The 24,792-nt window shown below is 33.2% G+C and overlaps 1 protein-coding gene across 1 annotated transcript; it reads left to right on the top strand.

The window, feature by feature from the left end:
• The first annotated feature begins 11,151 nt into the window (after positions 1-11,151).
• On the top strand, positions 11,152-24,263 carry LOC143244142 (uncharacterized). The gene is made up of 7 exons (XM_076488329.1): positions 11,152-11,283; positions 14,998-15,088; positions 18,079-18,237; positions 18,702-18,852; positions 19,738-19,949; positions 22,662-22,948; positions 23,636-24,263. The coding sequence occupies exons 1-7, from the start codon at positions 11,246-11,248 to the stop codon at positions 23,859-23,861; spliced, it is 1,164 nt and encodes a 387-aa protein (XP_076344444.1). The 5' UTR covers positions 11,152-11,245; the 3' UTR covers positions 23,862-24,263.
• Positions 24,264-24,792: the final 529 nt, after the last annotated feature.

Here is a 24,792-nt window from a genome sequence, read left to right as displayed (position 1 = left end):
TAACATATAGAAACCCTCTAATTTACAGTTATGATTTGTCAATTGTTTTCTGGTGTATACTGTAATAAATTATTGTTGGAAATTACTTGTTTTATGTAGAATGTTCCAAAGAAAAACTAACACAAGAAACGAAGAACAAATATTATAATTGTACACGATCTTTCTCAAATAATAAAAAACACAAAGCAACAAAAATATAACAATTCATTGTAATGTAAGCAAATTACAACTAGATGTCGCCTAGTACCAAAGCGTTAAGTTACGGACTTGTAACACTTAAGTTTGTGGTGGACACAACAGATAGTCCAACGAGACCTTGCTGTAAAACAAGCAAGACAATTACTAAGGTCTTGGAACATTTCATTTAGAAGGTTTATTAGTGACTATTTATCTGACATAAACTTGTTGTCGTTGTTTTTATTTGAGGAATATTAGTAAGAACAATAGCCCACCAGCCCAAATTTAAAGAGGACACCTGTTAGGATTAAAAGAGAAATGTGGTTAATTTTTAACTGAAACCATGAAATAAAGTCTCACTTATCAATTTTAGCTGTTTTAAACTATTACTCAGATGTCCATTTAAAGTTGAAAATAAAATAAAGGTCACCAAGTTAATGAAATAACATTTACTGGTCATTTTAAGTAAGAACTGTACATTAATATCTTTATTACTTTAGATATTTTGCTTTTACCCAAATTTATTTTACTTGTAATTCTGGTTTTTGTTACTTGGTTTAGTTATTTCTTAAATAGTTAGTTTAAAAAAGTACTTAAAGAAGAGTGGTTTCTTTTGTTTCGGTGATATCTGATAGTCTGCTGTAAACAAGTTACTGTATTCATGCACAAAAACAAGATTCGTTTTGTATTGTGCAAACACAGAGGTAGGTAACACCATTTGTGTACTTGCTGTGAAAAATCTATAATACGTAAGATATGTATTACACGTGCATCATAATTAGTTCACGCGACTACTAGCAACCTAACTGAGTTTCTGTACAGAATACGTATGTCTTTCAAGCTTGGAAGATCATTTTAGATAAGTAATATAATAAGGAAGCTTTACACCTTTCACTCGTAATATCCGACAGTAAACAGAGTAATTATATTACTACATTCTTAGGCTTACGGAGTGAGATATATGTGACTATCGTTATATCCTAGAATACTGACACAGTTAAAAAGGTATAACTGAAGGAGACTTCCTTTCAGTCCAAACTAAACTCCTGATTCGGTGAGAGCATCGAATAGCACTGAAGCATAAGTTGTATTTATATCTTAATATAACCTCAAGTCTTGGGATAACTGTAAGAAAAGATGAGGCAGTGCAGTTTTATAAGACGTCAATACTGATAGTCCAAAGTAATCTAAAACGGGAATAATGGACAGTTACTGATAAGTAATGCTGATGTTGTATCGAGTATTATTTAATGGATTATCATATTCGTCCACTCAGAATAGCTTATATTGAAGTAAGTATACTCAAAATTGTTATGAATTAAAGATATAATGTTATATTGGACAGAGATGCACCTAAAAACTAATTAAAAATCTGATGCTCAAGGCAAAACTAAATATCTGATTGCACTCTGTTTAGATGAATAGTTTATTTATCATCTAGTGAGACCTAGACATATAACGTGGTAACTGGGGGTGGGTATAAAATAGTATAATACGAACTTAGATATTTTAAAATGTTTTCAGAACGTATTTTATGTATAAATAGCTTAATAGCGTAATAATGTTTAATGACAATTACAAAACCTAAAAAATAAAACATAGAATTAATTGGAGTTTTAACGTATGATAAATTTTGTAGTTGGTTAAATAGAAATAAATCATTATAAATCATAATACAGCATCTACGACACAACATTTACAGTAAGAAAAACATTTGAAACTGCATATTAAATAAAAACAAAACAAAATAAATCATCTGAAAACTGTTTGTAATTCGGCTTTGAGAATTGTTGTCTATAACAATTATTGGTTTGACATTTGGGACATTTTTTGATAATATATAAACTTTTCTTTATTATAGCTAGTTATTCTGAGGTAGCAGTTATCAATCCTGTTCACGATCTAAAGGACGCCCCTCAGTGGGGACTTAACAAGTGAGTTGAGATAAAATGATGCTGTCTGAAGGTTACATAACTATTATACAATATGTCAATACCTAAGGGTCCCACAACTATTACATTACATAATATGCTGATACCTGAAGGTTACATAATTGTTACATAAGAGACACCAAAGGGCGCATAAGTGTTAAGGACATAGTTCCAAGACGTGGTATCAGAGGGCATGTTGCTAGAACATGTCATGCGACATCGTAGTTTGAATGTTTATCAAATTGTGTTTGCTGCTAAAGTCAAGAAGTGGCATTAGAAAGCGTGTTGGCAGACAGTTTGCGTGCGAACCACCAAAGGGTAATATAGATTAACGTATCATCAATTTTATAGTAACATTCTCCGTTATAGAAACACGATCCGCCTTTTTAAATGCATTTAATGTTTCACTTATAAAGCTAAACTGTACTTGGGATAAAACTTTTCACTACTGATAACTGTAAATAAAACATTATGTAAATTATATTAAATTATTTATATTAAGACTTTGACTGTTACTGACACCCTACATGATCTACAACCCCTCTGATGGTTCGATTGCGAACGTCTCATGTACTCACCTTACCAACATGACGCACCCTCTAGTGCCTATTACTTAACAATCATGTTACCCTCGGATGTATATACTACGCAATAGTTATGTAACTCTCATGAGGCATCCTTTGATCTCCAATCCTCACCTGACGACCCCCTCATTAAGGCAGTATCCTTGGGTGGTGAATAGTCTTAATAACTACTTGGAGCCTAGTGCCAGAAAATGCAACTATAACATAATAATTACCAATGGTTGATGTGTTTAAACTACTAGGAAAATGCAAGTTCTGACATATTATCGAACTTTACAAATTGACCCTTATCAACTCAGCATCAACCATAACAACTTCATTGTGGTTCACAGTCCAAGTTCTTTTTTTAAGACTCCAGTTAAAAAAATTTAATTCAATATAAAGCTTTGGAATTTCTTTCCTAGTAAAGCCATTTTACTTAAATTTGTATAAAATACAATCACAGCAAAATGAGTTTCAATAGAATTATATTTACCTCAGTTACTTTTATTAAATCATGTGTTCTCATGTCCACCTAGTCGTCGCCTTGGGCTACTGTTTCGAAAACACAAGACAATGGCACTTTGATTGGTGGAGTTATAGATATATTTTGGAAGACGCTGGCTCCTATCTTGAAAATCAAGTACGTAAAATTCTATAATTACAACATATCACCACAAAATGGTGTTTAAAATGAAAAATTATTTTAAAACTTGAATAACAGTACAATAGAACTTGATAAAATAGTAGAGTATTGTAATACATTTATTGTGATATAATTTATTATATTATTATAATATAAAAAGTTTGAGACTCTATATATTCTGTTCTTCGAAATTCCAAGTGTGCAAATACTTAATAGGTGTGTATTATTCTACCTCATGTATGTTATATGTATGTGGTTCCTTGATAAGACTGGAACTATTTCTGTTGATAGAATTACTCTACCAGTTAAATAAATTCGTTTGTTTTGTTTGTTTGTTTTAAATTTTGCGCAACGCTACACGAAGGCTATCTGCACTAGCCGTCTCTAACTTAGCAGTGTAAACCTAGAGGGAAAGCAGCTAGTCATTACAACCCACCGCCAACTCTTGAGATACACTTTTACCAGCGAATAATGTGAGTGACCGTCACTTTATAACAACTCTACGGTTGAGAGGACGAACATATTTGGTGTAACGACGATTCGAGCCCGTATTCCTCAGGTTACGAGCCGAGCGCCAACACCACCCACTGGTCGGTCGTGATAGTGTTCCAATAAGTCCCACACGATCCGCCTGTGAGGCATACTGTATTTTCTTTTTAAAGGGCTACTTATTGGCTAGGACACAGCGGATACATATACACTATTTCTAAAAAAGTAATTGTGAACTAGAGTAACCCTGGAATTTATCGGCAAAACAGACTTACGAGTAAACGTTTCAACCATCTAGCTTTGCCAGGCTAATATCTTCTCTGAAAGACAGATTTTGATTTAATATGTTATTATGATAAGATATAGATTTTAAACTCAAGTTAATTTATTTGGACGCAGATTTTAGCACTATTCCTATAACAAAAATGCTGGTGTAGCCTAGCGTTTACATTGAACTGTAGACCTAATATCACTAAACATGCTGCATACTTTCAATTATGTACGCGTGATAAGAGTGGCAGTCAATCTCAGAAGTTGGATCTTTAGGACAGAAAAAGCCCTTATGTTGACTGATGCTCGAGGTTAGCTGTCCTTCTTCTGCTCAGTAGTTTAAAATCAGGTAACACAATATTTGAAACATAATGTGCCTAACGTGGATGCTTAGCCAAGTTTCGTTTTAGGTGTTGGTTAGTTTCAAAATTACATTTCTTCCGACAAAATACTTCCGAGTCAATTTACAAAAATACAGTAAACAAGACTGTATCCGCGGTGGGTCATTGGTAAATTTAGGAACGTACAGCGTTGAAATTGGGAGCTCGATTCCCTGAGATTTAAAGAGCGCCTATTTGCATGGCTTTGCACTAAAACAATCACATAAAATACATCGTTTGTTTGTTTTTGAATTTCGCGCAAAGCTACACGAAGGCTATCTGCGCTAGCCGTTCCTAACTTTGCAGTGTAAGACTAGAAGGAAGGCAGCTAGTCATCACCACCCACCATCAACTGTTGGCTCACTCTTCCTCAAACGAATTGATGGTCACATCATAAAGCCCCCACAACTGAAAGAGCGTTTCTTCGCATTACGATTCGAGTGTCTTAACCACTTGGCCATGCCGGGCCACGCACAAAATACATGATTACAGCTCGATTTTTCGTTTCGTGATCGAACGCAATCTTCAGTAACGTACAAAACCTCATGAAAAAAATAGGATTTAAGAAAACTATTTAAACCTCGAATTACTAATAATTTTCTTAGGGACAACATTAGACGGTTGAACACATTTTGGTAAACTGTGTCTTTACCATAACAGTTATAGACCCATAATTTCGTTGGTTACGAAGTCCCTAATAACATTTGACTCGCACAAAAAGAAAAACAAATATGCTGAAAATATAACTTCCAGTTAATTAATCAATATTATGATTTTGACTTTTAAAACACTTATTAAAAATGTCTATATCTAATATTCTTTACCAATAGGCCTGATTAAAATATCGTGTTAAACATAAATGAAAGAAATCTGTGAATGATTTTGTATTTAGTTTGTCTGTTTTGAATTTCGTGCGAAGCTACTCGGGCCCGGCATGGCCAGATGGTTAAGGCGTTCCACTCGTAATCCGTGGGTTCGAATCCCCGTCACACCACACATACTCGCCCTTTCAGCAGTGGGGGCGATATAATGTGACGGCCAATCCCACTATTCGTTGAGAAAAGAGTAGCCCAAGAATTGGCGTTGGGTGGTGATGACTAGCTGCCTTCCCTCTAGTCTTATATTGCTAAATTATGGACAGCTAGCGCAGATAGCTCTCGAGTAGCTTTGCGCGAAATTCAAAACAAACAAAGAAACCTACACGAGAGCCATCTACGCTAACCCTCCTTTTCTCAAGAAGTAGTGGGATTGACTATCGTATTTTAATGCCCCCACACTTCAAATGGAGAGCATTTTTGTACGACGTGGATTCGAACCCGCAACTCTCAGATTACGAGTCGAACGCTATGGCCATCTGGCCATGCTGGTCTGACTTTGGGGTTAGAAGAAAGAGAAACATTATTAACAAAATTCCTCGAATATTGTAGACTTATCTTCTTTAAAGTTTTTAATAAATATATATTTAAGAGTTAACTCAAACTGACGAAACAAATCAACTAAATAAATTGACACTTTTAGTTATTACCATATATTTTACTTTCCTTTTACAAACACTAGCGACTTAAGTTTACCCAGAAGTATTGATAAAACAGTTGTGGCTCGCAGTCAACCACTCTTTTAGACTTATGCTTAGTTTGAAGATTGTGACGTGCCAAGTGTATTAAGGTAGCGAGTGCATAAGGTTTCAAGATTGAGTGCGTCCGTGAACAAACACAGAATAAATTATTTTTGGTACGTTGAAACTACATGAAAAACACTTTAGCTGACGTAACTCTTTTAAATTCTAATATCCACGTTGTAAACATCGAAGTAGTATTGGAAAAATAGCCTCAGTGTAGCGTGAACACAATCGAATACAAATGATGACGTTCTATGTAATTGAATATAACAGTTTAAATTTTGTATTTGTTGTTTGAGAAATCGATAAAAGAGTATTGAAGTTTTGTGGATTTTTCTTTCAATATGAACATATTTACATCTTTGTTGAAAGCAATGTGAAATAATATTGATGACCTCTGGAATAGTCCGTTTTTTACACTTAGTGCTAATATGTGTCACATACTTTTGAAATAATTTCAGATAAATGTTTAAACCATTTTATTATTTACTGACCCAATACGGGATTCCAGTAACAAAAATTTATACTAGCTATTGTATTCGTTCAACGTACAGGCAAGACACAGGATACTCCGGTAATAAAATAGGGAATCTGTTTCAGTACGTCGACTCTATCCAAGGGAACCTAAAATCACTTTCCAGGGTGGTTAACAATAGGTCTAGCAGTTCGCCAATTATGGTAGCTCGCACGTACTTTGGTCTAAGAGTGGATTATGTTAATAGCTTTACCTTTATATTTGATCAATACCAAAATATCATTTTGACAATTGAGTTATAACGAACAAAGTCTCAGTTGCAACACTGCTAACATAAGTTGCTTAAGATGAAACAAATAAAACTACTTGAATGTGACAGTTACTGATAAACAAAGTTTACTTTAGCAGTTAAGCTAACTTCCAAAGAGATAAAACAACACTGGCACTCGACGTTTCGCTTCACAGATTCTTCAGGAGCGTTAACTGAAACACAAATAGAAACTGACAGTACAAAGTTTCAGCCGGTTTAAGTGAATTTTAACCAAAGGCTTTCTACACTGTACATATTGTAATAATAACAAATAAATGATAAATTTATCATTTAAACAATTTTAAGCATCGCAAATTATTTCATCATAATTATCGTAGAATAATAAGTGATATTATATTTAATGTTCATCTTTTGTGTCCCTTTGTCCTTTTATGCGACTCGTAATCCGAGGGTCGCGGGTTCGAATCTCTGTCGCACCAAACATGATCGTCCTTTCAGCTTTCGGGGCGTTATAATGTGACGGTAAATCCCACTATTCGTTGGTAAATGAGTAGCCCAAGAGTTGTCAGTGGGTGGTGATGACTAGCTGCCTTCCCTCTCGTCTTACACTGCTAAATTAGGGACGGCTAGCCCAGATAGCCCTCGAGTAGCTTTGCGCAAAATTCAAAAAACAAACAAGCAATTCACGTTTACAATGTCTTTCAAACGAAAAAGAATCGATGGATTATCTCTACACTGTCGTTATACATACTAACTTAGGATAAAGAATCCAAGAGTTTATAAAAGACAAGATAAGGTTTTTTTCTCTTTCTCTTGTTATTAAAATTTTAATAAACGCATCAAACGCTAATTGCATATTTTGCTTTATGAAATATATTAATAATTCAATAATTTTATTAATTAAGTAGTTGCTTCTTTAAATTAAAAACCAAAAGTGTTTAGGAAAGGTGCAAATGTTGTCTATTTTTTGAGTGTGTATTTCACTACCCTTCTCGGAAAAGAATCATAAAACAAAATAGATTATGTACATAATTCAAAATTTTCATAATTGTGGCAGCCACCTATTGTTAATGGCTGCTAACACGTGCATAATGAATCACCTTTATAGTAACATATCTATAATAACAAAAGACTGTATATCAATGTGTGCAACCTCTATAGCTCCCAAAAGAAAAAAATCCTAGAAACATAAAGTTTTGCACACATATTAAGTGGGTCTTCAAGGTGTAAATCTGGGTATTACTAATTATGATTAAGAAAAAAAAATACATAAATATCTTGCCAGATGTTCTGACAAAAACCCACTATATACCCATAAACATTTTAACGAATGCATCTTAAAAAAAATTAAAATTCAACAAATAGACTGTATTTTCATGTTTTCTCTTTTAGAGCATATAATGTGAAACCTAAAATATTATTTTTTAACAAATATTTTATAATTTTTTTCGTCGACACTATAAATGCATTGAATTAAGAGATCAGAAGTAACTTATCATGTTATCACCACCCACCGCCAACTCTTGAGCTACTCTTTTACTAACGAATAGTTACTCGGATTACGAGTCGAACGCCTTAACACGCTTGGCCATGCCGGGCCTGAAATAAGTGAGTATAAAAGTACGGAATAAATAAGTTGTGTTTTTATAACAACAAAAGGAAGTATAATTAGAAACAATTCAATCTAAAAATGAAAACATATTGGATGAACTGTAACTAGTTTTTCGGTTTTTGAGCATTTTTTAAATACATAATTTATACATGGAATGTATTATGTATTTGTGGAATTAGAGAATCCATCTTTTGATTTATTATATTACTGGTGTTTACTTATAAAACTGTATTTGAAAGTGTTTGTTATAGATTATTTCCTTTGAAGTAACGAAAGCTGACGGTTAATAAAGGAGAGAAAACAAAGGAGTAAATCATTTCAGTGTTTTGTTATTCCGATCCAGAAGTTAGTTTTATTTGGTTTTTAGGTTATGTATATACCTATATTTATATATATGTATGTGGATAGGTGGACAGATTGCTAGACATGAATTTACTATTATTATCTTGAAGTATACTTTGTTAATTTTAATTTAAAATCATTTTCTGAAATTTTAAGATCACATTAACTTATTTCAAGTTTGTGATCAAGGAAGGAATTGATGGTTGAAATTAGAAATAAAATTCATTAACAACTAGGATGAATACTTTACGATAGTTTTCTAGAAAAACTCTTAGACCTTTTTACTGGATAAAATAAACAATAATATATTCATATTACTGCATGAAAAAATGAATAAATATCGAGCATTCTGTTTAATTACAGAAAGGAAATTTAAGCGCTGCCTAATTTTTAAAAATGGATTTTTTAATTTGTTCAATTTTAAAACTTTTTAAATTAATTATACAAAAATAAAGGTATATATGATTCATGCTATATTTAAATACTTTGCTAAACCATAAGGTATTCACTCCCCTTGATGAACAACACTTGGAATACGTGTTTAACTTTTATATCCATCCAGACAAAAGTTCAAATTTGAATCATCAAGTGATGTCACGTAATAAAATAATAAATAACCTGACCTGAATCAATGTCTTGTATCTCCATTTGTATTGGATATAAAGTACTGATAACAAAAGAAGAACTGAAGACAGTAAAAGTGGTGTTCGTTACTAATAATACAGAACTTTAGTACATTACTTTCGTGGCTAAATAAGGTGTTAACTGTTAAAACAATAACCGTTTAAGTTCACAAGAAAGCATTAAGTATCACATCTCAAATGTGTTAAATATATCTTACTTTATTATTAGAGACTTTTCAGTACTACAACATGTCTTACCTTATTATTAGCGACTATTTTGTACTACTATAAAAACGACTTTTCCATGATTGTACTGTTTAAAAGTACTGGAATAACTCGTAAGAGATACCAAACATGGCTCAGACCAGTATTTTATTGCATTTGTGGTAATGGAACAGTAAAATTAAAATAAGTAATTAAACTCAAATTTTGGTAAGAGGGCGTATTGCTACTTAGCATTAAAATTTTATTTTAATTCGTATCATATATATATATATATTTCAAATACAAAAAGATAACCTCATAAAACCATGAATTTAAAAGTTAAGCTTACTGTGAGATCAGGAATGGTCAAAAGATTACCATGCACGAACTGTGATTTCGAGGGTTCATGGTTCTCATTCCGTAGCTTAAAAAAAAACATCCTATACATTGGAGCCGTACAGTGCGTTATAGAAATGACAATAAAATCCAAATATTTAGACAGACAAGAGCTGCACAAGTCTTAGTGATTTATGCTTTCTACTAGCTGCCTTTAGTTTCATTATGAAATTAAGTCACATGGAAAAGGTATTCAAATTTTAAAAAAATTCCAGTATATACAATATTAACATGTTGCAAATTTTAGACCAAACTCTAGTATTCACAAGACAATAACATCGGAATTCTAAACTTTCGATATTTGGAGGAAAAATATTTTGAAGTGCTGAAACATTTTGGTATTGATAGGAACAATAGGTTGACATTTTCAGATCAACTTGAAACATTCACGATAATAATATGAACACTTTTCAGATCAACTTCCAACATCCATGAGAATAATATAAAAACGTTTTCAGATTCAGTTCCAATATTTACTAAAATAACATAAAAACTTTTCAGATCAACTTCCAACCTCCACGTGAAATATATAAGAACTATTTGAGATCATTGAGGCCCGGCATGGCCAGCTGAGTTAAGGTGTTCGACTCGTAATCTGAGGGTCACGGGTTCGAATCCCGGTCGAACATGCTCGTCCTTTCAGCCATGGGGGCGTTATAATGTGACACTCAATTCCACTTTTCCTTGGTAAAAGAGTGATGCCTTCCCTCTACTTTTACACTGCTACATTAGGGACAACTAGCGCAGATAGCCCTCGAGTACCTTTGCGCGAAATTCAAACAAACAAACAAACACATCAATGTCCAATATCCACGATAATAATATAAAAACTTCTTCAGATCATTCTATAATGTTCACAGAAAAAAAAATTCTGAATATTCTAAATCAGCTTCAACTACTCAGAAGAAGAATATGAGAGAAAGCGCTAGGCCCATGAATTCTGGAAACCGGTTCAACGTTATCCTTTATGAAGTGGCACAACAGAATGCTCCCCATTTACACAGCGGAATGTCTGAGGTATTACTACGACAGAAACTGGTTTTTGATAGCCATTGTGGGCAGTGCACAGATTACTCATTGTGTATCTTTGTGCTTAACTTTAAAACAAACAAATCTATAGCCTTACATTTTGAAGATAGTTCTTGTTTAGCTCTGCCAGAAATTCACAACAAAATAGATCGCCTTTCTACAGTTTAGAAACCTAACTTATCAGTAAAGTTCCCGCCAACACCAGGAATTTTGTGAGACATGTTTAAAGGTAGAAACAGACTAAATGAGTGCGATAGGTAAATATAATGCGAAAATTTTGTTTGTTTATTTATTTTGAATTTCAAACCTGCGATCTTTTGATTACGAGTCGAGTGCCCTAACAACCTGACCACTTGAGACCTTAAAATGCTGAAGTTCAGAGTTCGACATTTGCAGTGAGCACAACGTTGGTAGCCTATGGTGGATATTTGTGTGTAACAAAACACTATGAATCTCGTATTTCGAAAAGGATGAAGTTAAGTCAGCCCAAATAAATTAAATAACTAGTACCGAATGACAATAACGTGTTAGTTCAAATGAGTAATTAGAAAAGTAAAAAAAAAAAAAAAACGCTAGTAAAATCGATTTTTCTAATCAATATATAAGTATCTTTAAAATAAAATAAATACCATACTGATAAAAAATGACGATTATTTGAATATGAAAATAAACTGAACATAATTAACAAACGTATAATCGCATCGGTTGTTAGGTATTATAGGTCCGACATGGCCACGTGGTTACTGCAGTCGACTCGTAATCTAAAGGTTACAAGTTCTAATACCCACTATACCAAAAGTGCTCGTCCTTTCAGCCGTGGGAGCGTTATTAAGTTACGGTAAATCTCATTATTTGCTGGTTAAAGAATAGCCCAAGAGCGCTGGTTGGTTATGACTAACTGCCTTCCCTCTAGTCTTACACCGCTAAATTAGGGACGGCTATCCCAGATAGCCCTCGTGTAACTTTGCGCGAAATTAATAACAAACCAATAATTAGGTGTCATATCTTTAAAACTCAGATCTAATTACAACGAGAACAAACACAATAAGAAACTGGAAATCAATAAAAATATTTCTGTGCGTATAAGTTAATTGCATATTGATATGCTCAAGTAACAAGAATGGAAAATAACAAATGAATTCTTTAAAACATCAATTTATAGATACATCTTTATTTGAATATAAATGAAAATCGATATTTACAGACTGACGTGTTACAAATAAAGGGACAGTGACGAAGACTGAAGCTGAAGGATGGTTAATACATCTGAATTACATGGACGTTACGTGGTTTTATTATGTAATACAAAACAATATACGATTTTATTGACCGGATAAAATGACCAACCAGAGATGCTACTTATCTTTTAGTGTTTCTTATATTCAAATTATCCACCAGTGTCATCCTACCACTAAATTCCATTTAAGTACGGTTGGCCTACTTTTCAGCTTATTATTCATTCCAATACGACTGCATTTTCGTTCACTATAAGTTATTCGAACTTAAACAGACCAATTCGTATTTAAATTGAATTTACATAGATCTCTTATTCCATTCATATGATGAAATCAGGTTTCTCATTAGTCGATAGAAATAACTTCCAAAATTTAATCTTTCTAATATAGTCCTCTTGACCAATCAGCTCGCTAGTTATTTCCATGCTGTTTCAATAACATAGTTTCCACAGCGCTTCGAATCCTGATTTCGAAATAGGTTTCTTTAATCTTGGCCTGTTTCTATTGCACCTTCCCACCTCTTGGTTTCGATTAAGTCCTAGCCAATAGTGTCTTATCAACGACATTCGCTTCTAGATCTTTTTAATTAAATTTTTCCTAGGTCTTATAAAGGACATTATTTCTTAAGCCTGATTAATTACATAATACTAGCATCAACCTAGTATCTTAATAACACTAAAGTAGTAATACTTTGTATAGTTCTTATATTATTAATGTAATTTATAAATAACATTTTGTCCTAACCGTTTTTTAGTAACATTCTTTCCTTGGTCTGAATAACGCCAGTTTTCCTAGGTTATATTTTTTAATAACATTATATCCTAGGCTTAGTTATTTACACTTTATTCTATATCTTATAAGTAACATTGTTTCATAGCTGTTATTATTTAAATTCTTGCTTTTAATTATACGATTTACGTATTCATTTGATTGCTTATTTAATATTTTGCATTTTCATGAATACTAATTCTTAACACTATAATTGGAAGGCCCGGTATGGCCAAGCGTGTTAAGGCGTGCGACTCGTAATCTGAGGGTCACGGGTTCGAATCCCGGTCGCACCAAACATGCTCGCCCTTTCAACCGTGGGAGCGTTATAATGTTACGGTCAATACCACTATTCGTTGACAAAAGAGTAGCCCAACAGTTGGCGGTGGGTGGTGATGATTGGCTGCCTTCCCTCTAGTCTTACACTGCTAAATTAGGGACGGCTAGCACAGATAGCCCTCATGTAGCTTTGTGCGAAATTCAAAACAAATAGGTAAAATTAGAAATGTCATGTTATTGACTCCACAAGTAATAAAGCAACATGTGTTGTTTTCTTTTATCTCTGACGTCAGAAACCTTTGAGGTTATACCCTCGTAACCGTTTAATGAGTTTTCTCTGAAACATTAAGTCTGACAGTGCTTGAGGCTAATAACTAGGGTTTGAGTGTTTCCTGGAAATAAAATATAGTATTTTACATCGTCGATGTTCATTTAATAAACACGATTCGTTAAAAAGGTTTAAAATGTCCATTTTTATTATTTTTCATTTGTTCAATTATATTATTGAGTACTATTTGTTCAGTATATAGATTATGGATTTCAGAACTATCCATAATTCACTAAAGACGCACAAAATATCGTTAACGGTGAGAATACGCAACACATAGAATAATACATTATAATTATTCTATATAATATCATGACTTTATCTAAATTAAAGTGCTAATACCCATACCAGCCATCTTGAGAATACATTTTTACTTCAAGTGAGTTTCACGAATAATATAAGTGTATTTAATTATGTTCGTTTTTAATTTCGTTTCTTGTAAAAACTTTGTTCTGATCAGAAGATAATATCAATTACTAATTTAAAAAAGACCCGAAACTCTAACGCTTTCAAATAGTTGATTATTATTCTTCGAGAGAATAATAGTTAAATATTCGAAAGCGCTAGAGTTTTGGGGTCTTTTTAAAATTTCAGTTCACCTTTTCTATGTGTTCCTGTGCACTAACTGTTATTAGAATAAGTTACTAATGATATTTTTCCTGCACCTTATTAACGACATCCTTTCCTAGGCGTTAGGTTGATATTCCTTTAGGTGTTAGGGTGATATAATCGAAGTTCAGGCTAAGCATCGTATAAGTTAAAAAAATATATTTAGTTTGTAATTATAAACTACGTTAAAATTAAAAATGCATCATCGAGTTATAACGTGTTTAACATTTTAAAAACTAAACACGCGGTAATGAAATTCGTGTAATGAGTTTAAAGTCAATATAACAAAAGGTTCTGGAAATAAAACGTGATACCAACTTTCACTGTATTCCGAATATTCGTAAAGTCGACATTAGGGTTAAGAGTTTTATATAATTAAAAATGTCATCGCCAAGCGTCGTAGCATTCTGTATCAACTACAAACACTGTTATTATTTGTTTAACTCGTACTGATTTTGTGTGCTATGAATGTGATGTGAAAACGTGTGAAGAGGACTAAGGTAGAAATTGTGCATAATAACACTAAACAAACAATATTTATTGTAGGACTAATGTGATTGTTCGCTTAACGAACTATTGTATATGTCATAATAGATTAATGATTTATTGGAGTCGATTTTTTAATCATACCTTGGAAATCAGTTCTCCCTGAAACATGAAACAGTTATTTGACTACATAATGGTATAAACTACAGGTTACAACTGCAGTACGTCACGCCTACATTGACATTAAACATTCATTGTAAATATAGATATGAATACGTTAACGCCATGGAACCGAACTTGTGTGTTGGTGACAAAATTGACACGTGGGGTCGAATGTTAAAGCTCCTGGAATGTGGGGTAAGTTGCTATGGCACTTCGAATATTGTATTCTTAAATTGTGTTTTCCTTTTTTTACCAAATGGCTCATGAAAATCATTGTGACATTTAGGTAACTTAACAGAACATAAATTACCATATGTTACCCCCTTAACGAGAAAAGAAACGTTTATAATGTAATGTATAACTCACTTTGAATCAACTAAAACTGTTTTTCATAACCGATCTGTTGAATTATATACTTTAAAAAATGAATGAATTGATGTACTTTTGCGTTTTAAGTAATTATTCAGGGATATTAATGTCTGTTTAAAGTAACTTTCTTTCAGCTTCTAACTGTTCAGAATACTAATAATAATCAATAATACTTTATTGATCCAAAGAAATGTTACTCTTTAAAATATATGTAATATTAAAAAATCTAGACAGAAAACAGATACGCGAGAAGATTTTTAAATAGCTTTGCATCCAGAATATTCAATAAAAAAGTCGCACACCTTGAACCAACGTTATGCAGATTTTGAGGACATTTTTCTATGTTGCTATTGTACAAAATTTATTCAAAACTAAGATCTTAAATTTATGTCTTTCCAGAGATTTGATATTAGTTAAGATATCTTTAGGTTTAGAATAATAGTAAGAATGTTGATGACTTACTTAGGACTAAAATAATCAATGAAATATTTAAATATGAAAACCTAGAGGAAAATAATGCCATAAATTATGATAGATTTAAATAAACTGTCAAGTCTTTCAGAGTAAACGAATAATTTGCCGAGTATTCTAAAGAAAGTAAAAAATAGAGCTGTTATTTAACTCCAGATAACTGGCCCCCCAGTGACTCACAGATAAATCTGCAGACTTAGAACACTAACAATTGGGTTTCGATACCCGTGGTGTACAAATCACAGATAGTCCAACATAGAATTTTTGTGATTAACTACGAACAAACAATCCGAGATAACTGAAAGTTGTGCTCAGTATTTCAAAGGCCCAGTATGGCCAGGTGGCTAAGGCACTCGACTCGTAATCCGAGGGTCACGGATTCGAATCTCCGTCGCACCAAACAGGCTCGCCCTTTCAGCCGTGGGACGCTATAATGTGACGATCAATTCTACTATTCCTTTGTAAAAGGGTAATCCAAGAGTTTGCGGTGGGTGGTGATGACTAGCTGCCTTCCCTCTAGTCTTACACTGCTAAATTAGGGTCGGCTAGCGCAGATAACTCTCGTGTAGCTTTGCGCGAAATTCAAACCAAAGCAGTATTTTAAAATCGCATTAACTGGCTAAGATTCAATTTATTTATAAAAAAAAACAACTGGGTAGATTCAACCTGATGATGACCGAAGAAGGTCGAAACGTTGTTCGCTCCTCTACATAAAAATTTTCTCAACCCAAACCAGCCGTTTTTACATATATAATATGTGTATGTGTTCAAGGGGTTCGAACCCCCATACATTTTCATATTTATAGAATTCTTGAACATCTCTTTCTTTTCAGTATTGCTATCTTTGTGTATTTATGTTGCACTTTTACCATTTATTATGTTAAGAAAAAGAACAGAAGCACGGCTTCTGATCCTTTGTTACAAAGAGTTTTAATTTGAACCGTCCAAGTGATGGACGTTCAGGTGGTTAAGGCGTTCGACTCGTAATCTGAGTATCGCGGGTTTGCATCCCCGTCGCACCAAACATGCTCGCCTTTACAGCCGTGGGGGCGTTACAATGTGATGATCAATTCCACTATTCGTTAGTAAAAGAGTAGCTCAAGAGTTGGCGGTGGGTGGTGATGACTAGCTGCTTTTCTTACTCTGCTAAATTAGGGACGGGTAGCGCAGATAGCCCTTGTGTAGCTTTGCGCGAAATTCAAAACAAACCAAACCAAGTGATGGTTACTCCGGCTAGCATTCTAAAAGAAGTATTTAACATTTGTTACGTCTTTATTGTGGTGGTTGAATATTATAAGAGTTAATAAGTTTGTTTTTGTTTTTCGCACAAAGCTACTCGAGGGCTATCTGTGCTAGCCGTCCTTAAATTAGCAGTGTAAGACTAGAGGGAAGGCAGCTAGTCATCACTACCCACCGCCAACTCTTGGGTTACTTTTTTACCAACGAATAGTGAGATTGACCGTCACATTATAACCTCCCACGGCTGAAAGGGCGAGCATGTTTAGCGCGACGAGGATGCGAACCCGCGACCCTCAGATTACGAGTCGCACGTCTTAACACGCTTGGCCATGCCGGGCCCGAATTAATAAGTATGTGAAGGTAGAACAAGCTGCTATGTTCCTAGTTGTGTGTGTATGATTATGTAAGGCAACGTTTGAATAGTTTTTGTAGTTTTGAAAGTTGCTGGATAATGTAATTAATTAATTATAAATCGTGCTCTTAAACTTTAAGTTTAAATGATCAGTTTAAGTTGTTTCGTTTTATTCACATGAAATAATTCCTTATTTTCGGTTCGAACACCTTTTGTTTATATTGAAAAGTAATTTAACGTATTTAATAAAATACGCAATTTTTTTTTCTCATAAGTTCGTGAACTGAAATGAAATTTATTATTAAATCACTGAAAGAAAAAGAAAGTTAACCATAAACCGCTAATTTCTCTGTAGAAATAACAATAATGTACCATCGGATATTTACTCATGCACGTGTATAGGGTTTGTTTGAAGTATTAATCCAAAGGTACGTGAAGGCGTGTCTCTGCTCTATCCAACACATGTATCGAAACCCGGTTTCTAGTGCTATAAGTCTGCAGACATACCGCTATGCTTCTGGGGAGAGCGTGTATATGAAACACTTTTTCAGAACTCATAAAGTTACATGAAAGACTCGCATGTGTAGTATCCTTTGTGGTATGCATAAACTGTACTCACAACGAATTGTTTATCACATCCTTTAGTAATTACATTGTAACTTACCTGCCGCATTAAACTTTGATAAACCACTTACTAATAACAGATTACCACATAAACCACTTCGCAGTAACTGATGTTTCATCTCACTTACAGGGAACAGATATCGCTTTTGGGCCATTTTCTTCAAGACAAATACACGGCTACAAGGTCAACTTTACGGAATTTTTATACGTTGATGACACGTCAATTTTATTTGGAAACACTCGGGTTATACGTCAGAAGTTGAGGTACTTGAGTATCTTCAACTGGGAGGTGAGGGTGAAATATGTTTAAAACGAAATTCATGCGCCATAGTTACTAAAAAGTGGTGAATTAATATACTATCATGTTATACGGAAGGTTTTTAGAGCTTTACTTGTAATAAAGAATATATAAAAAATATTGTGCTTATAACCTAGATATACAGATATAGTTAACCCTAAATAGGATAAAGTTTTACCGGTTAATTATACTTTAGTTACTGGAAGTAACGAAGGCATTTAACATAATCTGATTAAACAGAAAATAACTTAAAAATCGCATAAAACCGTAAGACAGCCTTTAATCGAGAAAAGGTCTAAAAGCTTAGGATATCCTTTAGCCGAAAATTACATTGTTAAAAAAATGTTTTGAATATTGTTTTAAATGTATATGTATATCTAGAGTCAACAATAGTTTTATCTAGTCATAGCATAAAAAAAACACATCAAAATTGTATTTTCCGAATTCTAACCTAGGTATGGCTAAGCCTTTTACTGTCAATGCTTCTGGTAGCCGTCGTCTCTACTGTCATCACTAAAGTCCTTCAACAACAAAAGAGAATAACTGACAACAAGTTTCTGTTTCTAGAAAACCTTTGGCATGTTTCAGTAACCTTCTTGAATCAAGGTAAACATGGTTAACAGTACGGTTACATTCTGAATTCTATTACAAGGACATGTATTATGTTGTTGTTTTCGTCGTACATAGCTCCGAAATGAGTTAGATTCATCATGTCCATCGCAAAGAATCGAACCTTGGATTTTAACACTGTAAGTCTGTAAACCTATCGCTGACCCACCAGAGGGACACATCCATCTGGAACAAAGTTTCAAGCTTTATCAATGCCCTTACTTATTTTTACTGCATTTGTTCGGGATTAGTAACCAAACCAAAATGTGGGAATATTCCCGTGTCACTTTCACTCGAACATTCAAGTTTGAACAAATAGACTTCCTATATGTGTTACTTTGTCTGTGTATCTGTACAGTAAAAGTCAGGCTTAATCTTTAATGTATTTAGTCCTAGTGAAGGAAATACTAACTTACTATTCTCTGCTGCTGAAAAGAGTAGGAACTCCATGCTTATAGAGAGTTAAGCTGTTATGATGTAAAGACATTCAAAACAATCTCTAAACCCGTTACGAAGTGTTAAACAGGTTAGCCCTTTTTTTTTCTCTTCACCGTTGTTTAATGTCACTGTATTGAACTACAGCTGTTATAGGATAACAAGAGCTGACAGAGTGTAAAATAACGAAAAATAGATGTTTTTTTTATATTATGCATTTTCATCACTTATTATATTTATCGTATGAAAATATTTTCTTTCAAAGTAAATGCAATTTCACTTGTTCTGTATTGTCAACAACAATAACTAAAATCGTTTTTATTCCACTTCTACTAACGTCTACTCACTTTTAAAATAAAAATATTTATTTCATGTGTGTGTGTGTGTATATATATATATATATATACCTTTGTTTTTTTGATTATAATTAGTATTTGATATTTTCAGGTTCAACCCAAAAAGACCTACAATGTTTCTCCCATAGCGTGCTTTTAACCTACTGGTATCTAGCAGTCGTTGTTTTGTTATCTACTATCAGTGGTACAGTGATCCTTTCAGTTCTCGGAGAAAACAAAGAAATAGACCTGGAACTACTTTTGGATAAACCTGAGATTCAGTTAACTGTGCCTGCAAACACAACTATCATGTGGAATTTTAAGGTGTGTTTTAACGAGAACCCATTTTAATTCAACTTCTATATCAATGTTTCAAGTGTTTCTTCCGGTCACATTTATATTCTATATAACTCGTTAATCGCACAATTGTTGATGGAATCTATGGCCTTTTTTGTGACTTTTAAAATTATTTATGCACCAAATTACTTGTGAATTCACGAACTTTGTTGGTTAAACATAGTAACACAAACCACACAAAGGAACATATTACCGTTAGTTTAATACCACTACTAATCACTGCTTGGTTAACGTTTGTTTTATACATGGAAAGTAAGTTATGTTCTCCTAAATTATTCAGCTTATTTCATTCCACTGTGCGTTGCAACAATCCAAAACGTTACTTAATAAACTGTGATGAAAAAATATATAAACAAGTCATTAGTATTAGGAGAAGAGCTTAATATATTTACCTAACTTATTGTTAAGAGATATACGTCAATCTCGTAAATATACCACATAAATAAATGACATTTCTGTAGAACAAACTAGTTCTGGTTTAAAGACAGACTAAGTGACGATCTCTTCAAGGTTTTAGCAAGAGAACTCAAATCAATCGTTTTGAAATTAAAGTATAATTCATTCATAAGGGACTTTCACATCAACTAAAATTCAAACATTTATATATATATTGTATATTAAACTATTATAAAGATAATCATCATAATAAAGTGTGATAAAAGTATGTGTTTTGCACGAGAACATGATATGGAAGATATATAGGCTATTTTAAAGGAAAGTGGGTATATTCCCGTTTCTCCTGGACCATTTTATGAACTATTTGGGCAAAGTAATTTGAGCCTTTAACTCTATCAAAACTCATGTGTTTCTTTATGTTATTTATGAATTATAACTATTTTACAAAACTTAGGCTAACGAAACAGAAAAAAAACAAATAAAAATTTACTCTAACAATGTAATAGGTATTTACTTTATCTTTCATTCATGTTTTCCGTCTCTTTCCGGTGAATGACTTTTAATTAATCCAAAAGCCGGGAACTCAAGCAACCTCTTTATTTCTGTAACACGCCCACTTTTATGACGGTAAATTGGTTTACTACATCCGGATTATCACATCTGTGTATTTCAGTGAAATATCACCTGTGCTTCACTATCGACTTTTTTGTTGCTGAAGCGTTGTGCATTAATAATTTGCAGTGCAATTTTGCAATAGGCGTTACTACAGAACGTACGTTTTGTGTTCTCTGCTTCCGTGTTTTAAATACATGCACAGATATCTTTAAGTAAAGTTGGGCCCAATAATAACATTGTGTTTGAATTTTTCAAAAAAGGCTATGTTTGTGGTGGCCACTCATATTCTGCATCCAGTTTGGTAACTTACGATAATAGATAGCACTCAAAAACCTACTTTCTATCTTATCATTATTTACTTTGTGTTCATAACTGTACGTCGGATTTCAACTTGATACGCAGTTTTATTACACTGTCTAAATTAAAAGTTTGAAAACTAAAACAAGTGTGATGATTTTATTCTTATGTTGTGTGAATGGGGTTGTTTAGTTGATGAGTAACGCTATAATTGTTTGGTATGATTGTGTTAACCATAAAGCTACACAATGGACTACCCTGGTGCTCTGTCCACCACGGGTATCGAAACCAGATTATTAGTCACGCGAGCCTTATGAGTTACTGCTCAGCCAGCGGAGAACACATTATTTTACAAACATTCTTATTAATTTGTTTTATTTAAAACGTTGCTTTCGTTCGCATTCAATGAAATGTTAGAGTTAATCATAAAAAAAGCGTTACAATAATATTTTTCATATGTAAATGGTGTCTGATTAATAATTCTTTATATACATATACATACAGGCTCACCATGGCCAGGTGGGTTAAGGCGTGCGACTCGTAATCCGAGGATCGCGGGTTCGCATTCCCGTCGCCCCAGATATGCTCGCCCTTTCAGCCGTGAGGGCGTTATAATATAACGGTCAATCACACTAGTCGTTGGTTAAAAAGTAGCTCAAGGGTTGACGGTGATGACTAGCTGCTTTCCCTCTAGTCTTACACTGCTAAATTAGGGACGGCTAGTGCAGATAGCCATCGAGTAGCTTTGTGCGAAATTCAAAAACAAATAAACAAACAATATATATATATATATATGTGTAAGACCATAAGCAACTGTAGCAATAGAAAACACGATTTTATGTCATTCTAACTTTAAATAACACGTGCTCGGATAAGTGACAGGAACTAAATCTCCTTACTTTAGTGTTACAATTATCTGTTGCAGGTTTCCACCGATAAATCTCCTCAGTTTAGTGTTACAATTACCTGTTGCAGGTTTCCACCGATAAATCTCCTCACTTTAATGTTCTAATTATTTGTTGCAGCCTTCCACCCATAAATTTCTCACTTTAATGTTTTAATTATTTGTTGCAGCTTTCCACCGATAAATCTCCTCACTTTGGTGTTACAATTATCTGTTGCAGCTTTCCACCGATAAATCTCCTCACTTTAATGTTCTAATTATTTGTTGCAGCTTTCCACCGATAAATCTCATCACTTTAATGTTCTAATTATTTGTTGCAGCTTTCCACCGATAAATCTCCTCACTTTAATGTTCTAATTATTTGTTGCAGCTTTCCACCGATAAATCTCTTCACTTTAATGTTCTAATTATTTGTTGCAGCTTTCCACCGATAAATCTCAGTTTAGTGTTCTAATTATCTGTTACAGCTTTCCACCGATTACAGAATGAGAGATCTTTGGCTGAAAATGGAAAACAGCCCCGGCAGTATTTTCACTCACGAGGTTAGTGTTGACACTATTCTTGACAAAGTAGAACAAGGCACTCATGCATTTATGAGTTGGACGAAAGAAGTAGAGGCGTTGCTTGGACGTAGAGTCTCACAGGGAAAATCCTGCAAATTCCAAATGTCTAAAAGGAAATATTACCCGTGGCATTATTCAATGGCTGTTCGACAAAACCTCTCAAGAATATTTGTTGAAAATTTGAATAAAAAGTAAGCTTTTCTACATGTATAATACACTTTTTTAAAAAAAAATTATAAGTAAACATTAATGTAAAACTTTAAACTGTCTTGTAATATTATGTAGTTACAGGTAATTATTAGACTGTGCATGTACAAATAATTCAAACAGATCTTAGTCAAATATAAATAAAAAAAGCTATGTTACAATAATTCTTCTAGTCAAAAACCTCATACGTTTAGGCTTATCGGTAATGAATTCAGTTATTTTTCACCCACGTTCTGATTATGTTACATTGAAAAATAGTCCGTGTCGCGAAGTATTGTAAAACATTCCAGCTTATTAATGAAACGAATAATAATAATTCATAGCCTGCAAGAACATTAGTTATTTGTTCATCTAATAAATGCTATTCAATCACGTGTCGTATCGTGGTGACCTGTTTCGTATGAAGACATGTCCTCAAGTCAATGTGAGATAATCTTTTTGCTTGTAAAGGCTACTGCTAAATACGTCTAAACTTCTTATTTCCAAAATAATTATCACTGTAGTTATTTAGAAGATGTTTGTTTAAAGTGCCTCCTAAAGCATTCATGTGACAATATTTCTACTACGTTTAAAAGCTTTTACACTCAGTGAAAAATTAAATATTGAAACCATCTTCAAGAATTATACTTCTAATTTTACTAATGTATAGAATTATTGTTTCAATAATGTAGGATCGTGTGGTTGAGAAAATCGTATCTGGTTTCTATGTGGCTGAACTGGGAAATAAGGAACTCCACATTCTGTCTGACGAACGAGTCTCCTGGTGACAAAACCCTCAACTTTAGTGACGTTAGAAATTTCTTTTACATTTGGTGTTCTGGTATAGTTTGCGCTGTTGGAACTTTCGTAGTCGAGTATTTGATTAGCAAAATGTATCTAGTCAACAAGAATCGGTAATTAGGCTTAGACTGCAACCTGTCTTATGAGCTTTTTTTTTTCTATTCATTCATTATTAAGTTGTCCTTCTTACGTGAATAATTTAGTGCGATTGTTTATAGTAGCAGCATTTTAAAAATTACATACATATATGAGTAAAATCAATATTTGCCGGTTATATTTCTTCATTCTATAGCTGTTTTTATTTCGAGAATACAGTCTATATAATAGTATCTAAAGAATGTTTGGTTGGCGTGTAAGTGTTAACTAGTTAAACAAAGTTTACCTTTGTCAATAAAGCTATTTACCACACTGCTATCTGTGGGTTACATAAATAATTAATTTTTTAAATGCTTAAGATTAAAACTTACTAAGCATTGATACCTAAAGTTAATGACTATTTGAGGAAAAGTAGGTTTTATTCAAAAATTGAAAATAAATTATCTATTAATATCAATAATTTATAACTATTTTGCACAAACTTTTAATCATTTCATTTGTTACTACGTAAATTATAGTCAATTAATTTCATCAAATGTCTTTACAAGCTTATCTGTTTATGGATCTTGGTAGTTTCACTTATAGTTTCACACGTTGAGGAAGTTTCATTTAGTTTTGGTTTCAATAGTAGAACCACTTTTACCGGAAGAAAGATTCCGTTATCTGTGGATCAGAGAATACTGAAACCTGTATTATTACCAGTTTTGTCACGTGTATTGCATCAATGTAAGTAAATACTGGTACGATATAAATATTTCTATTGTAGGTTGATTTCTGACGATTGTGTTTTGTTCGTAAGATAATGTTCGTTCAATAAACGTAAGTAGTGTATATCTTCAGTCTGCACGTGGATGAAAAGAACTAGTGACAACTATTAAGTTTATTATTACATTTTGAAAACAGAAAAAGAAAATTAAACTATTTCAAACCTAGGTTTTTAGAGGTCAATAAA

The sequence above is a fragment of the Tachypleus tridentatus genome, chromosome 1, assembly GCF_004210375.1.
Source record: "Tachypleus tridentatus isolate NWPU-2018 chromosome 1, ASM421037v1, whole genome shotgun sequence".
In the NCBI taxonomy this organism is placed as follows: Eukaryota; Metazoa; Arthropoda; class Merostomata; order Xiphosura; family Limulidae; genus Tachypleus; species Tachypleus tridentatus.
The sequence above is the reverse complement of the archived record's forward strand: the minus strand, read 5'-3'. Positions and strand labels throughout refer to the sequence as shown.

Excerpts from the sequence above, each read along its gene's own strand:
- LOC143244142 (XM_076488329.1), top strand. The coding sequence starts at position 11,246 with ATGTTTAAAGGTAGAAACAGACTAAATGAGTGCGATAG. Across the intron at positions 18,853-19,737 it reads AGTAACCTTCTTGAATCAAG|GTTCAACCCAAAAAGACCTA; the intron begins GTAAACATGGTT and ends TGATATTTTCAG. Across the intron at positions 22,949-23,635 it reads GTTGAAAATTTGAATAAAAA|GATCGTGTGGTTGAGAAAAT; the intron begins GTAAGCTTTTCT and ends TCAATAATGTAG.